Raw genomic sequence first — 12158 nt, 5'->3', positions numbered from 1 at the left:
CAACAAGTGCAAAACTCCATCTCAAAAAAAAAAAAAAAAAAAAATTAGCCAGGCATGGTGGTGGACACCTGTAATCCCAGCTACTCAGGAGGTTAAGGCAGGAGAATTGCTTGAACCTGGGAGGTGGAGGTTGCAGTGAGCCGAGATCACACCATTGCAGTCCAGCCTGGGCGACAAGAGAGAAACTTCATCTCAAAAAAAAAAAAAAAGAATGTACCTTCTCAAGGACCCCGGAGCTCCAGGGGCCCAGCCAGCCATCATGCAGTTAGCTGATATGTGACACGGAATCTGTGGTATGGTTTGGCTGTGTCCCCACCCAAATATCATCCTCAATTATAGTTCCCACAATCTCCACGTGTCATGGGAGGGACCCAGCAGGAGGTAATTTAATCATGGGGGTGTTTACCCTCAGGCTGTTCTTGTGATAGTGAGTGATGAGATCTGATGGTTTTATAAGGGGCTTTCTTGCTTTTGCTCTGCACTTTTCCTTGCTGCCACCATGTGAAGAAGGACGTGTTTGCTTCCCCTTCCGACATGATGTAAGTTTCCCGAGGCCTCCCCAGCCCTGTGGAACTGTGAGTCAATTAAACCTCTTTCCTTATTAAATTACCCAGTCTCGGGCATGTCTTTATTAGCAGCATGAGTACAGACTAATACAATCCATTTTAATCCAACTGGGCCTGGACCCAGAGCTACTGAGGCACTAAAGCATGATACAACTGTCAAGTGATTTAGGCCGACTCGATTTACTCAACTTGTTTTTCTGCTTCCACCATCATCAATGTGGTGGGTTGTTTCTATTCTGATTACTGCATCATACTTTTTGGTAACTTTTCCGAGGTTAAAGAAAAAGCAATTGTCTTTGGCCCTACGTAACTTCTGGCATATTTAATGGCAGAGGCTCTTAGTTCCCTCTTCTCTCCCCGACATCTTAGTGCTCAGTTCCTACCTCTTTTGAGTATCTCCTGGGGTTACTCTGAACCCTGCACTGGGCTGTTGCCCTCTGTTTTGCTGCTCAGCAGCTGACCCTCTTGCTGTGTTGGGGGTCAAACTTTCTCTCCTATGGCAAAGTGTGGGAGGTAGAACCCGGGAGAGGGGAGGCGCCTACCACATTCCCAAGGCAGCCTGGAGCACAGAGGTGGGGGAAGTAGGGAAAGTAGGAAACCTAGAGTCTACCAAGGGGCCAGAGATACTCACCCTGGGGCCGACCATCCACAAAGCTGGGAAGGTGGCAGTTTTTTGGAGGCCACTTGCCAGCCAGGGCCTGTGGAGCTGCAGCCGACAGGCAGCCCTGTGGGGGTCGGAGGATCTGGAATCAGCTCACCAATGAGAGTGTGGGTGAGGGTGTGGGATTGCAGTGCAGAGGACCACCGAGGGGCTGGAAGAGGGCCCTAAGGGACTCTACTGCCTGGGGGGAAAGGCTCCTGCCCTCTGAGCTCTTGGGTGTCCGTAGCTATCAGGCTTTTCCGCTGCGATGTAGGAGGTAGGTGGGGGCGGGGGCCTCTGGGGCCCAAGGGAGGACATGGGGCCCACTGCCGTGGTTGGTTCCACCCAGACTCAGAAGCACCTCTGCCTTCAGGGGGAATGCGAGGCCGGTCCCTGAACTCTGTGACCGTTTATCCAGTGTTGCTGAAGCTCCTGGCCCTCCTTCCGTTGTCCTGTCAGAAGCGGCTCCACTGCAGGAGCTACGGCCAGGTAGTACCTGCTGTCCCAGTGACCCCTCCCTGCCCTTCTCCGCAGACGCCACTGACTCTTCAGGTTCCCTTCTACCCCTTTTCTCTCCCCCTTCCCCCGGTGCCCCTCTCTCTCAGGATCAGCTAAGCCTGGGCTGTCCCACACGGCTGTCTCAGTTTCTACCCACAGGACTGCACTGGCTTGGTGGGCAGAAGGATCTCAGGGCTCAGAGGAGCTCAGCCCTGGCCTGGGCCAGTCAGCTCCCCTCCCCAGCCCACCCTGCACTCCCCACTGTGCTGTGCTCTCCCTCTCTTCCCCATGCCCTTCCTCCCGAACCCAGCCTTGCTGGGCTCCCTTCTAGCGGGGAACTTTTCAGCATGAATCCCATCACCACCTGTCGTTCACCTTCACCAGCTCTGTGTTTGCAGGACCACCTCGTGATCACTGGCTTGTCTCCTGAGAAGCTGAGGAATGGTGTGCTGGGGTACAGCAGAGACAAGGAGGCCATGACTCTGGCCCCCACGGCCCATCAGGGAAGCAGCCCCACCTGTGTCCTCCAGGAGCCCTCCCTGTGATATTGACTCAGGACCCCACCTCTGTCTTCACTGTGCCAGGCGCTCCCCCTCAACCCAAGTCCTCTGTTTCTGGGTGGACTAGAGCTGCCTCAGTACAGCGATGAGCCGGCGGGCAGGCCAGGGGCTTTCCTCGACAAGCTATTCTAGATTTGATGTTCTCGTAATTTTTGTTCTCAGGACCCCTTTACATTCTTAAAAAAAGTAGGACCCCAAAGAGCTTTTGCTTATGTGGGTTATATCTATCCATAACCATCACATTATAAATTAAAATAGAGAATTTAAAAAAATATTTGTTTTAAAATAACACTAATTGATTAACCCATTTTATGTGAACATATATAACATTTTTATGCAATATTATTTTCCATATGAGAAGAAAATATTTAGTGAGAATGGCAGTGCTTTACATTTTTTGAAAATATCTTTAATGTCTGTTGTAATAGACAGCTAGAGTCTCTTATCTGCTTCTTCATTCCATTTGTTGCAATATCACATGTCATGTGGCTCCTGGAAAATTCCACTACACTCTTGAGAGAGTAAGAGTAAAAAATATAGATAACTTCTTTTTTGTTTGTTTGTTTGTTTGAGACAGGGTCTCACTCCTGTTGCCCAAGCTGGAGTGCAGTGGTGAGAAGCGGTAAGAACACAGTTCACTACAGCCTCGACCTCCCAGGCTCAGGTGATTCTCCCATCTCAGCTTCTCGAATAGCTGGGACTACATGTGTACACAACCAAGCCCAGCTAATTTTTTGTTTTGTTTTGTTTTTATTTTGTTGAGATGGAGTCTTGCTCTGTCGCCTAGGCTGGAGTGCAGTGGTATGATCTCGGCTCACCGCAACCTTCGCCTCCGGGGTTCAAGCGATTCTCCTGCTTCAGCCTCCTGAGTAGCTGGAACTACAGACGTCTGTCACCACGCCCAGCTAATTTTTCTGTATTTTTGGTAGAGATGGGGATTCACCTATTGCCCAGGCTGGGCTCAAACTCCTGACCTCAAGTGATCTGCCCTCCTTAGCCTCCCAAAGTGCTGGGATTACAGGCGTGAGCCACCATGCCCACCTTGTTTTGTTTTTTTGAGATGGAGTCTCGCTCTGTCACCCAGGCTAGAGTGCAGTGGTGCGATCTTGGCTCACTGCAACCTTTGCCTCCCAGGTTCAAGCGATTCTCCTGCCTCAGCCTCCCAAGTAGCTGGGATTACAGCTGCCACCACACCTGGACAATTTTTGTATTTTTAGTAGAGACGGGGTTTCGCCACGTTGCCCAGGCTGGTGTTGAACTCCTGGGCTCAAGAGAGCCACCTGCCTCCGCCTTCCAAAGTGCTGGATTACAGGTGCGAGCCACCATGTGCGGCCTAAAAATATAAAACTATCAAAGTAGTTTTGGCTACTTAGACCAACTTAAGGGCCTCGGAGACCCCCAGGGTTCCTAGACCATACTTTGAATACCTCTGAGCTGGAGCAGGAGTTAGCAAACTTCTGTTAAGGGCCAGAGAGTAAATATTTTAGGCTTTTCAGTCTCTAGTGCAGCTATTTGACTCTGCAATGCTATCAGGAAGGCAGCCATAAATAACACGTAAACACATAGGTGTGGATGTGTTCCAATAAAACTTTATTTACAAAAATACATGGGGGGCTGGGTTTGACCCACTGGCCATAGTTTGCCTACCTTGATCTAGAATAGAATAAGCTTTTAGGGGCCCTGGGTTTAGGGCTCATGCCACAAAAGGGAGAGGACAGTGCCATCTGACTCACCCTAGCCAGGCTCCTCACAGAAGAAGAGAAAAGGAGTCTCAGAGAAGGCTAGATCCTCTACTTCTCTAGTTCCCAATTTGGTAAAATCCAGTGTCCACTGTATTACTTAGAAATCACTGGGCCAGCCGGGCGCGGTGGCTCACGCCTGTAATCCTAGCACTTTGGGAGGCCGTGGTGGGCGGATCACGAGGTCAGGAGATCGAGACCATCTTGGCTAACACGGTGAAACCCCATCTCTACTAAAAATACAAAAAAAAAAAAAAAATTAGCCGGGCGTGTTGGCGGGTGCCTGTAGTCCCAGCTAGTCGGGAGGCTGAGGCAGGAGAATGGTGTGAACACGGGAGGCAGAGCTTGCAGTGAGCTGAGATCATGCCACTGCACTCCAGCCTGGGTGACAGAGCAAGACTCTGTCACAAAAAAAAAAAAAAAAAAAAAAAAGAGAAATCACTGGGCCAGCTCTGCTTCTCCCACAGCCCCATCTTTTTTTTTTTTTTTAAGACAGAGTTTTATTCTTGTTGCCCAGGCTGCAGTGCAATGGCACGATCTCAGCTCACTGCAACCTCCACCTCCCGGGATCAAGCGATTCTTGTGCCTCAGCCTCCCGAGCAGCTGGAATTATAGGCATGTGCCACCACCCCCAGCTAATTTCGTATTTTTAGTAGAGACAGGGTTTCACCATGTTGGTCAGGCTGGTCTTGAACTCCTGACCTCAGATGATCCGCCCCCCTCAGCCTCCCAAAGTGCTGGGATTACAGGCATCAGCCACCACACCCAGCCCCACAGCCCCATCTAAGCCTCCACCCTGCCATCCTGTTCCTCAGAAAGCACATGCTCTGTGGAGGGAGCCAGCAGGGAAGTCTTGTTCCCCACCTCTACCTCCATCCCAATCCCAAGTCCTGGGGATGGGGCAGGTGGTGCAGGAAGACCAAGTGGGCCAGGCCAGTCCCCTATGGAGCAGCTGAGCCTCCAACTCCTGAGCCAGGCCACCCTAGCGTCATTTGTCATCCATGCTCAAATGTTTTCATCCATATTTTATTTCTTTTCTTTTCTTTCTTTTTTTTTTTTTTTCCGAGATGGATTCCTGTTCTGTCACCCAGGCTGGAGTGCAGTGGCACGATCTCAGCTCACTGCAACCTCTGCCTCCTGGGTTCAAGCAATTCTCCTGCCTCAGCCTCTCAAGTAGCTAGGATTACAGATGCCCACCATGACATCTGGCTAATTTTTGTATTTTTGGTAGAGAAGGGGTTTCATCATGTTGGTGAGGCTGGTCTCGAACTCCTGACCTCATGATCCGCCTGCCTCAGCCCCCCAAAGTGCTGGGATTACAGGCATGAGCCACCAAGCCTGGCCGTGTTTTTCTTTCTCGCTGCAGAGACAAAGGGGGTTACTCCTGGTTCTGGTTCATTCACGCATCCAAGTCCTGACATGTCTCAAGGGCATTACTATGCTTGTCAGGGAGGGAGGGCCCAGTCCCATCCTCTGGTTATTCCCATCCATCCCCTGGGGCTTCCCTTGGCCCACCCTGCCCCCTGCCAGGCCCCTTTGCTTGCTGGCCTGACGGGGCTGGGTCTCTGTGGCTGGAGGAGATGGCCTCTGCCCCGCCCCTTACAACTGTCCTGGGCACAAAGGAGAACAGCTTTGCCTGGAAAGGGCCCAAGACAGCCTGAGAAACTTGTAGTGATGGGACCTGCCTCCTGCAGCCCCCCACCTACGTCATCCTTCCTGTGCCCTCCTTGTCTACACCAGAGCCATGCGGTCACCCCTGAGGGCTCTAATGTTACTAGGCAAAGGCCTGAGTCTGAGCAGGACAGGATGGGGCAAGCTCCAACCCAAAGCCTACTCTATTATCAGGAGAAGCTCCATGCTATCCGGAGAACCCCGACACACACCCCGAGCCAATTTCCCTTCATCCCCAGGAAAACAGTGTGCCACCAACTGAGGAGGAAATGTATCTGCTTCTCTTCCTACCACTCCCGTGAACTCAACCAGGAAGATACTGCTGTTTGGCTTTAAAAATAGTACATTCTAGCTGGACTTTTATGGTCTTGTGAAGAACACTGTGCTCACGCCCTCCCACACCTGGCCTCTGCCCCTGCCTGGCCCTGTCCAGCTGCCCACATCAGCTCTGCACAAGCTCTTCAGGGTCCCTCTGCAGAGACTTGGTTCAAGGCAGATTTACGAGTTCAGCCTTGGCCGAGGCCTTCTCCCCATGGCTCCCGGCCACATTCCAGCTGTTCTCCCACATCCCAGGCAGCTCGGGGCTGGGATGTTCTGTGTCTCTTTTTCTACCTCTACCACAACTGGCTCAGTCGCACCCCCAGCCCTATTTCAGCTCTGCCCTGGCCAGCCCTGTGGAGGTACAGGGTCCTGTCATGCCAGAACCCAGACCCCAACCATTCCCAGCCTGCCCAGAGCTCACTTACATTCATGGTGACAACAATGGTGTGTGTCTAAGGATGACCTTGTTGGGACTCTAGTTGGTCATGCCTGTCCCCTCCCACTCTGAAGGGCTGAAATTTAACCGAAAGGTAATTTATTCCCTTTCTGGACTTCAGGTGTCAGGTTTGAGGCTATATCTGATCTGGAAAGTTGTTTTCAGTGTGTGTAGATTCTATGATTAGTCCTCAAGTTATTTCTTTAGGGCCAGAGATGAGTTTCACGGAAGCTATATCACATTTCTGGCACTCCATGGCAGGACTTAGAGAAAGCCCCCAAAGACGATCTCTATGAGGCGGAGCTGGCCCCAGGATGCTAATAGATTAAGAAATAACTCCAGAGCCAGGGAAGCCTCGAACACAAATTTTACAAGTAGCCAATTGAGTGGTTGAGCAGTTGAAGGCAGGCCTATCTCATTTTTGCTTGAGGGCAGGTTTCTAACATAATGGAAAGAGAAGACTGTAATGATCACCCCCTATATACCTGATCTTCTCTTAAGGTCCTTCAAGGCTGTAATTGATTCTGTCAATATCCTTCACATGCAAGGCCATAAGTTGCTGCTTGGTTCAATTAAGGTAGAATTGCTTCTGGTTAAGATCTCAAACTAGGCATCTGGGACTATCTAAAAGTTTCTCTGGAAACTGGGATGTAAGCAATGCAAGATGTATGGCTTAACCTGTAGATATAACTCGTGTCAAGAAAACAGTGGGGTTGGGTGTGATGGCTCATGCCTATAATCCCAGCACTTTAGGAGGCTGAGGTGGGAGGATCACTTGAGGCCAGGGGTTCGAGGCCAGCCTGGGCAACATATCAAGACCCCATCTCTACATAAAAAGAAGAAGAAAAGAAAAGAAAAGAAAGAGTGGAAGAGTGCAGGAGCCGAGAGAGAAAATGTAGTGGTGAGGGGCAGCTTCTGGAAAGGCCCATACTACAGAGGCAGGAATCCTGAATTCCTCACTATCTCTCTAACATCAGGTAAGCATCTCATGATGCAGTTAGAAAGCACATTCCCTTCTTCAGTTTCCCCTCTGGCTGTGTGACCCAGCTCAGATCTGTTTACACTTGCAGCTACCAAGAGCCCATCTGGCCACCTGCCTTTCCCATCAGCACCTGGGGCTGGTGCCATCCCAGGCCCCTCCTTCTGCACCCGCCTCTTCGCTATCTGCAGATGGTTTGTGGAAACCTTAGGGGAAGAAAGCTAGGGTGGTTCCCTAGCTCAACTTTGAGCCCAGTTATACCTCTTTCTCTCCCACTTCCCAGTAGCTGTCACAGAAGAGCCATGGGGAAGTCCCCTCCTGGGGACCAAGGAGGAGGCTCTCCATCCTCTGCCCCTCTGGGTACTGTCCGTCACAGAAGTGCTACTGCTTCTCTTGGTCTGCATGCTGGAACTTGGGAGCTGAGTCTGAGTCAAGTCTGATGGCTGAGAATCTGGGGGCTGGTAGAAAATCCAGGTCCCTAAGCATGAGTCACAGTCTAGGAGAAAAGGGCGAGTGTGATAATTATTTGTCACCAAGAGCTGGTGAGAGTGGCGTGGCGGGAAGGAGAGCATCTGCCTCTCCAGGGACTTGGGACCCCACCTCTGCATCTCTTGTTCTTTGGCTGGGGGTGCTGGCTGTGGTGGAGTCAAGATTGGAGTAACCCAGGCCTCCAGCATAGAGACGAGATCGCATCGGCCACTTCTGCAAGACACAGATTGGGAAGTGAGAAATGCTGCTATTGCAGCCCTTCGTGGTCCAGGATCCTTGACACCCAAAACCCAGCCTTCTCCAGCATCCCTCCCTGACACCTTCCCCAGCCATCACTGCTCTGATCAGCGTCATCATCATGTACAGCTCCACACATTCTCCTGATCACCCAGAGCCTGGATGAAAGACACAGGAGGAGCCATCTGAGGAGGGAGAGGGCCCCAAGAAGGGCAGCCCTCTGTTGGGAGGGACGTGGACAGAAGATCAGGTGGCCTGGGCAGAGCTGGCAACAGCCAGAGGCTGGGCAATGGGCAGAGCAGCAGAGCCAGGAAAAACTCCAAGCTGGGTCCTCCAAGGATTGCCCATCTTTCCAGCAGGAGCATGAGCAGTCCCAGAATATACTAGGTTGACTGCCCTGAAGTCGCCCTCCTCTTCACAACCTCTCCACCTGGGGTCTGAGGGAGCTGCTTCCTGGCCAACTGCCCCACCCTGTGGATGTGCTGGAGTGCTGGACCTAACAGGGCCCTCATTGGTTCATTCTTCAGCATAGCTGTTGATCACCTACTACAAGCAAGGGCCTTGCCTTGGTCACTATTTTACAGCGAAGGAAACTACTATACCATCCCAGGACCCTGCACCACCACTGACATTTCAGAATTCCCCCACTTAGTCTCAAATTTATACATTTTTAGCTATATTTGCATTGAAGAAAAAAACAAGTTTTAAGACATTTCAGAACTATGACATTTAGGGGAAAGAGGTGGTGAAAAGTATCATAAAAATAAAGTTGAGAGGTGAGAGGATCACTTGAGCTTAGAATTTGAGACCAGCCTGTGGAACAAAGTGAGACCCCTTCTCTACAAAAAAAAAAAGAAAAGAAAAAAAAGAAAAAAAGCCAGGTGTGGTGGCATGAGCTTGTAGTCCCAGCTACTGGAGAAGCTGAGGTGGGACGATTCCTTGAGCCCAGGAGTTTGAGGGTACAGTAAGCTATGATTGTGCTACTGCACTCCAGCATGGGTGACAGTGAGACCCTGTCTCAAAAATAAGTAAATAAATAAATAGTCGGGTGCGGTGGCTCACACCTGTAATCCCAGCACTTTGGGAGGCCGTAGTAGGTGGATCACCTGAGGTCGGGAGTTTGAGACCAACCGGACCAAAGTGGTGAAACCCTGTCTCTACTAAAAATAGAAAAATTAGCCGGGCATGGTGGTGCACACCTATAATCCCACCTACTCAGGAGGCTGAGGGAGGAGAATCACTTGAACCGGGAGGTGGAGGTTGCAGTGAGCCAAGATTGCACCACTGCACTCCAGCCTGGGCAACAGAGTGAAACTCTGTCTCAAAAAAATAATAGTACATATATAAATAAATAATAAAATAAAAAAGTTGATACCACTGCAATGTTATCCTCAGAGGGCAAAGATGACCCTTCCTTTTTAACACAGTGCACTCTTCAACCAGCTCCTTATGGCGCTGTCCCTGGAGTCTGTTTAGTGGCTACGAGCTTAGGGTCTGAAGTCAGACACCCCTGAGTTCAAACTGCTTTCAGTCTCATAACCTCCCTAAGCTTCAGTTTCCTCATCTGTAAAGTAATCCTCATTTGGTTTTTGCATGGATTAAAAGACAAAAATACACTAACGTACTTAACCCAGCTCTTGGCCTATCTTTAGCACTCAACTGTTAGCTATTATTGCAAAGATGATTAATGTTCATTAGACTTTCCATTGTACTCTGGAAGAGAAGTAAGGCTCATGTTAGCTTCTATTTTATGTGTAATAAAACTGAGGTTGAGAAAAGCTAGATTGCAGTCTGGCAAGTGGTGCGTGCCTTCCCTGTACTGCTCCCTGCTAACTCCCCCAGCTTGGTTGCTTCTAGAATGATGGTCCCTCAGACCGTTGTTCTCCTGGAGGGCAGATCTCTCCTGCAACAGAAGCCTAGAAAGCACCAAGGCAGGCACAATGGGCTGAAGCTGCATGGGGATCTAGGACTCTCCTTGGTACAATTTCTTTTCCCAGGCCCCAGACTTGGAACCTGCTCCTTTTTTCCCCGTGACTCTAAGAACCCCAGAGTCCTTCCCTCCTCTTCAAGGAGGTGCATTCCCATGAAGCCATTTCCAGCCACACCCCCATGAGAAACCCAGGGTCAGCGCAGCCCCAAGGGTCAGCCTTGGCTCCTCTCCCTCTGAGACAGCAGGAGAAATTGGCCCCGATGTCAGTTCTACACAGGGCAGGGGGCCCAAGTCCAATGTCCCCCTCATTCCAATCCCTTTCTCCAAGGCCCTGGGCATTACGATCCACCTCTCAAGTCCCAGGGCTTGTGACCTACCTTGAGAGGGTGCAAGTAGCGGAGTCCACGCAGGAAGGGTGGCCAGGCAGGACCAGGCAACTCGTGGCCGAGTGTGCGGGTGAGGTGGGCTATGTAGCTGGCGGCGAGCACCAGCACGTCCAACTTGGAGAGCTTGGTGTCAGGCGGCACGGCAGGCAGAGCAGCCTGCAAGGCCAAGAAGGCCTGGCGCAGTGTCCTGACCCGGCTCCGCTCCCGCGCAGCATTCTCAGGACTGGCCTCGCTCTGCACAGAGGGCCCCAGTGAGTGCGGGTGACCGGGACTCCCAACTGCCCTGACTTCTGAGAGCATTTGAGTGCAAGGTCTCCCACCAGAGTAGAAGGGTGTCTAGCAGTAGGCACCAGAGGGCCTCTGCCCACCTATGTCATCTTCAGCCCTGCTGCGTTTCACAGCTGAGAAAGTTGAGGGAAGGCCTGGCCAGGGGTCAGATGGCTGCAGGATGGCAGAGCTTGGCTCAGAACCCAGAGTCCTGTGTTCTCTCTACTACTCCACTCATGCTTCCTCAGAGCCTTTGTCCTGTCCCATGCCCAATCTGAATCCTGCTTATCAGGGTGCGCTGGGGCCAGGGGGAGTTCAGAGCTACACCCTGTTTGGGAGGGCTGACCCTTGACCTAGCCAGGTCCTGAGATGACGAGGCTGCTGTGGGAAAGAGGAAAGACACAGAACCAGGGGTCAAAGCACACAGGCTAAAGTCCCAGTCCTACCACTGGCTGCTGCTCAGTGACCTTGGGAAATTCACATCCCTCTTCCCGGCTTCAGTTTCCTCAAGAGAAGTGAGTTAGTGCAGCTCTCTGAGCTGCACTCTGATTCAAAGACCAGCTCTGATCTATCCCATCCACCCAAAGCATGACACCTTGGAGTCTAAGGGGCCAGTGTCCCCTCTCTTGGGCAGGAATGGTAATACTGAGTGAGGCTGTGCCATCAGAGGTGGCATCTCCCCACCCTCCAACCCTTTCCTCCCCTGGACCCCTCTGCAGGTCCAGGATTTCCTTACCCTGCCAAGAGCCAGGCCCCCAGCCCTGGTCCCTCGAGGGCCAGGGGTAGCTCTGCTCCATCTCTGGTTGCTCCAGCTTCTTTCTTCCCACGGGTCCTGCCTTGTCCTGCTGATGCGGCTCCTCTTCCTGTCAGCGCCTGGCAGCAACCGTGCTTTGGCCTGAGTCTGGCTATGCCCCACCCCTGGCATGGCTGGTGGCCCTCTGGCCTTCCTCTGTGACATGCCACCCCACTGGGCTATGGGGCTGCAGCCCACAGAGCAGAAACACACTGCCTGAGGAGGTCTTGGACTCAAGCTAGCTGGCTCTGGCTGGTCATCCAGCCAGCAATGTCTACATCCGAGGAAGCTGGCGCCAACTCAGTCCTGTTTGCTCCCTGCTCTGGGAAAACCGCCCACCAGGCACAGCCCCCGCAAAAAGCCTCCGCCTGCCTCCCAACCCAGCTGAGAGGTGGGGGTGCTGGATGCTGGGAGTGGCCAAGCCTTGGGAGGAGGCCCATGCTGAAGAAGGCAGGAGGATAGTGGGGAATGGAGCTCCTTTCCGGCCATGCCTAACCTCGACAGTGGTCCTATGGTGGACCTGTGACTTCTGCTTTGGAGCTCAAGTCCATGGAGAGGACTTGAACCTCCTTTGTCTGCGCCAGAAGGCTGCCTGCATACATCCCTGAAAGGCCATTCCTCCCCATGCCAGTGAACGTGACCTTCC

The 12158-nt window shown here is 51.9% G+C and overlaps 1 protein-coding gene across 1 annotated transcript; it reads right to left on the bottom strand.

Moving 5' to 3' along the window:
* Positions 1-3831: 3831 nt before the first annotated feature.
* Positions 3832-11808, bottom strand: TCF23 (transcription factor 23). The gene is made up of 3 exons (XM_003270634.2): positions 11456-11808; positions 10444-10686; positions 3832-8112 (listed from the first exon to the last, which is right to left on the bottom strand). Exons 1-3 carry the CDS (start codon positions 11675-11677, stop codon positions 7933-7935), a joined length of 645 nt encoding a protein of 214 aa, XP_003270682.1. The 5' UTR covers positions 11678-11808; the 3' UTR covers positions 3832-7932.
* Between the last annotated feature and the right edge of the window lie 350 nt (positions 11809-12158).

This window comes from Nomascus leucogenys, chromosome 19, assembly GCF_006542625.1.
Source record: "Nomascus leucogenys isolate Asia chromosome 19, Asia_NLE_v1, whole genome shotgun sequence".
NCBI classification, from domain to species: Eukaryota; Metazoa; Chordata; class Mammalia; order Primates; family Hylobatidae; genus Nomascus; species Nomascus leucogenys.
Note: the sequence above shows the minus strand (reverse complement) of the source record. Positions and strands in the feature narration are given on the sequence as shown.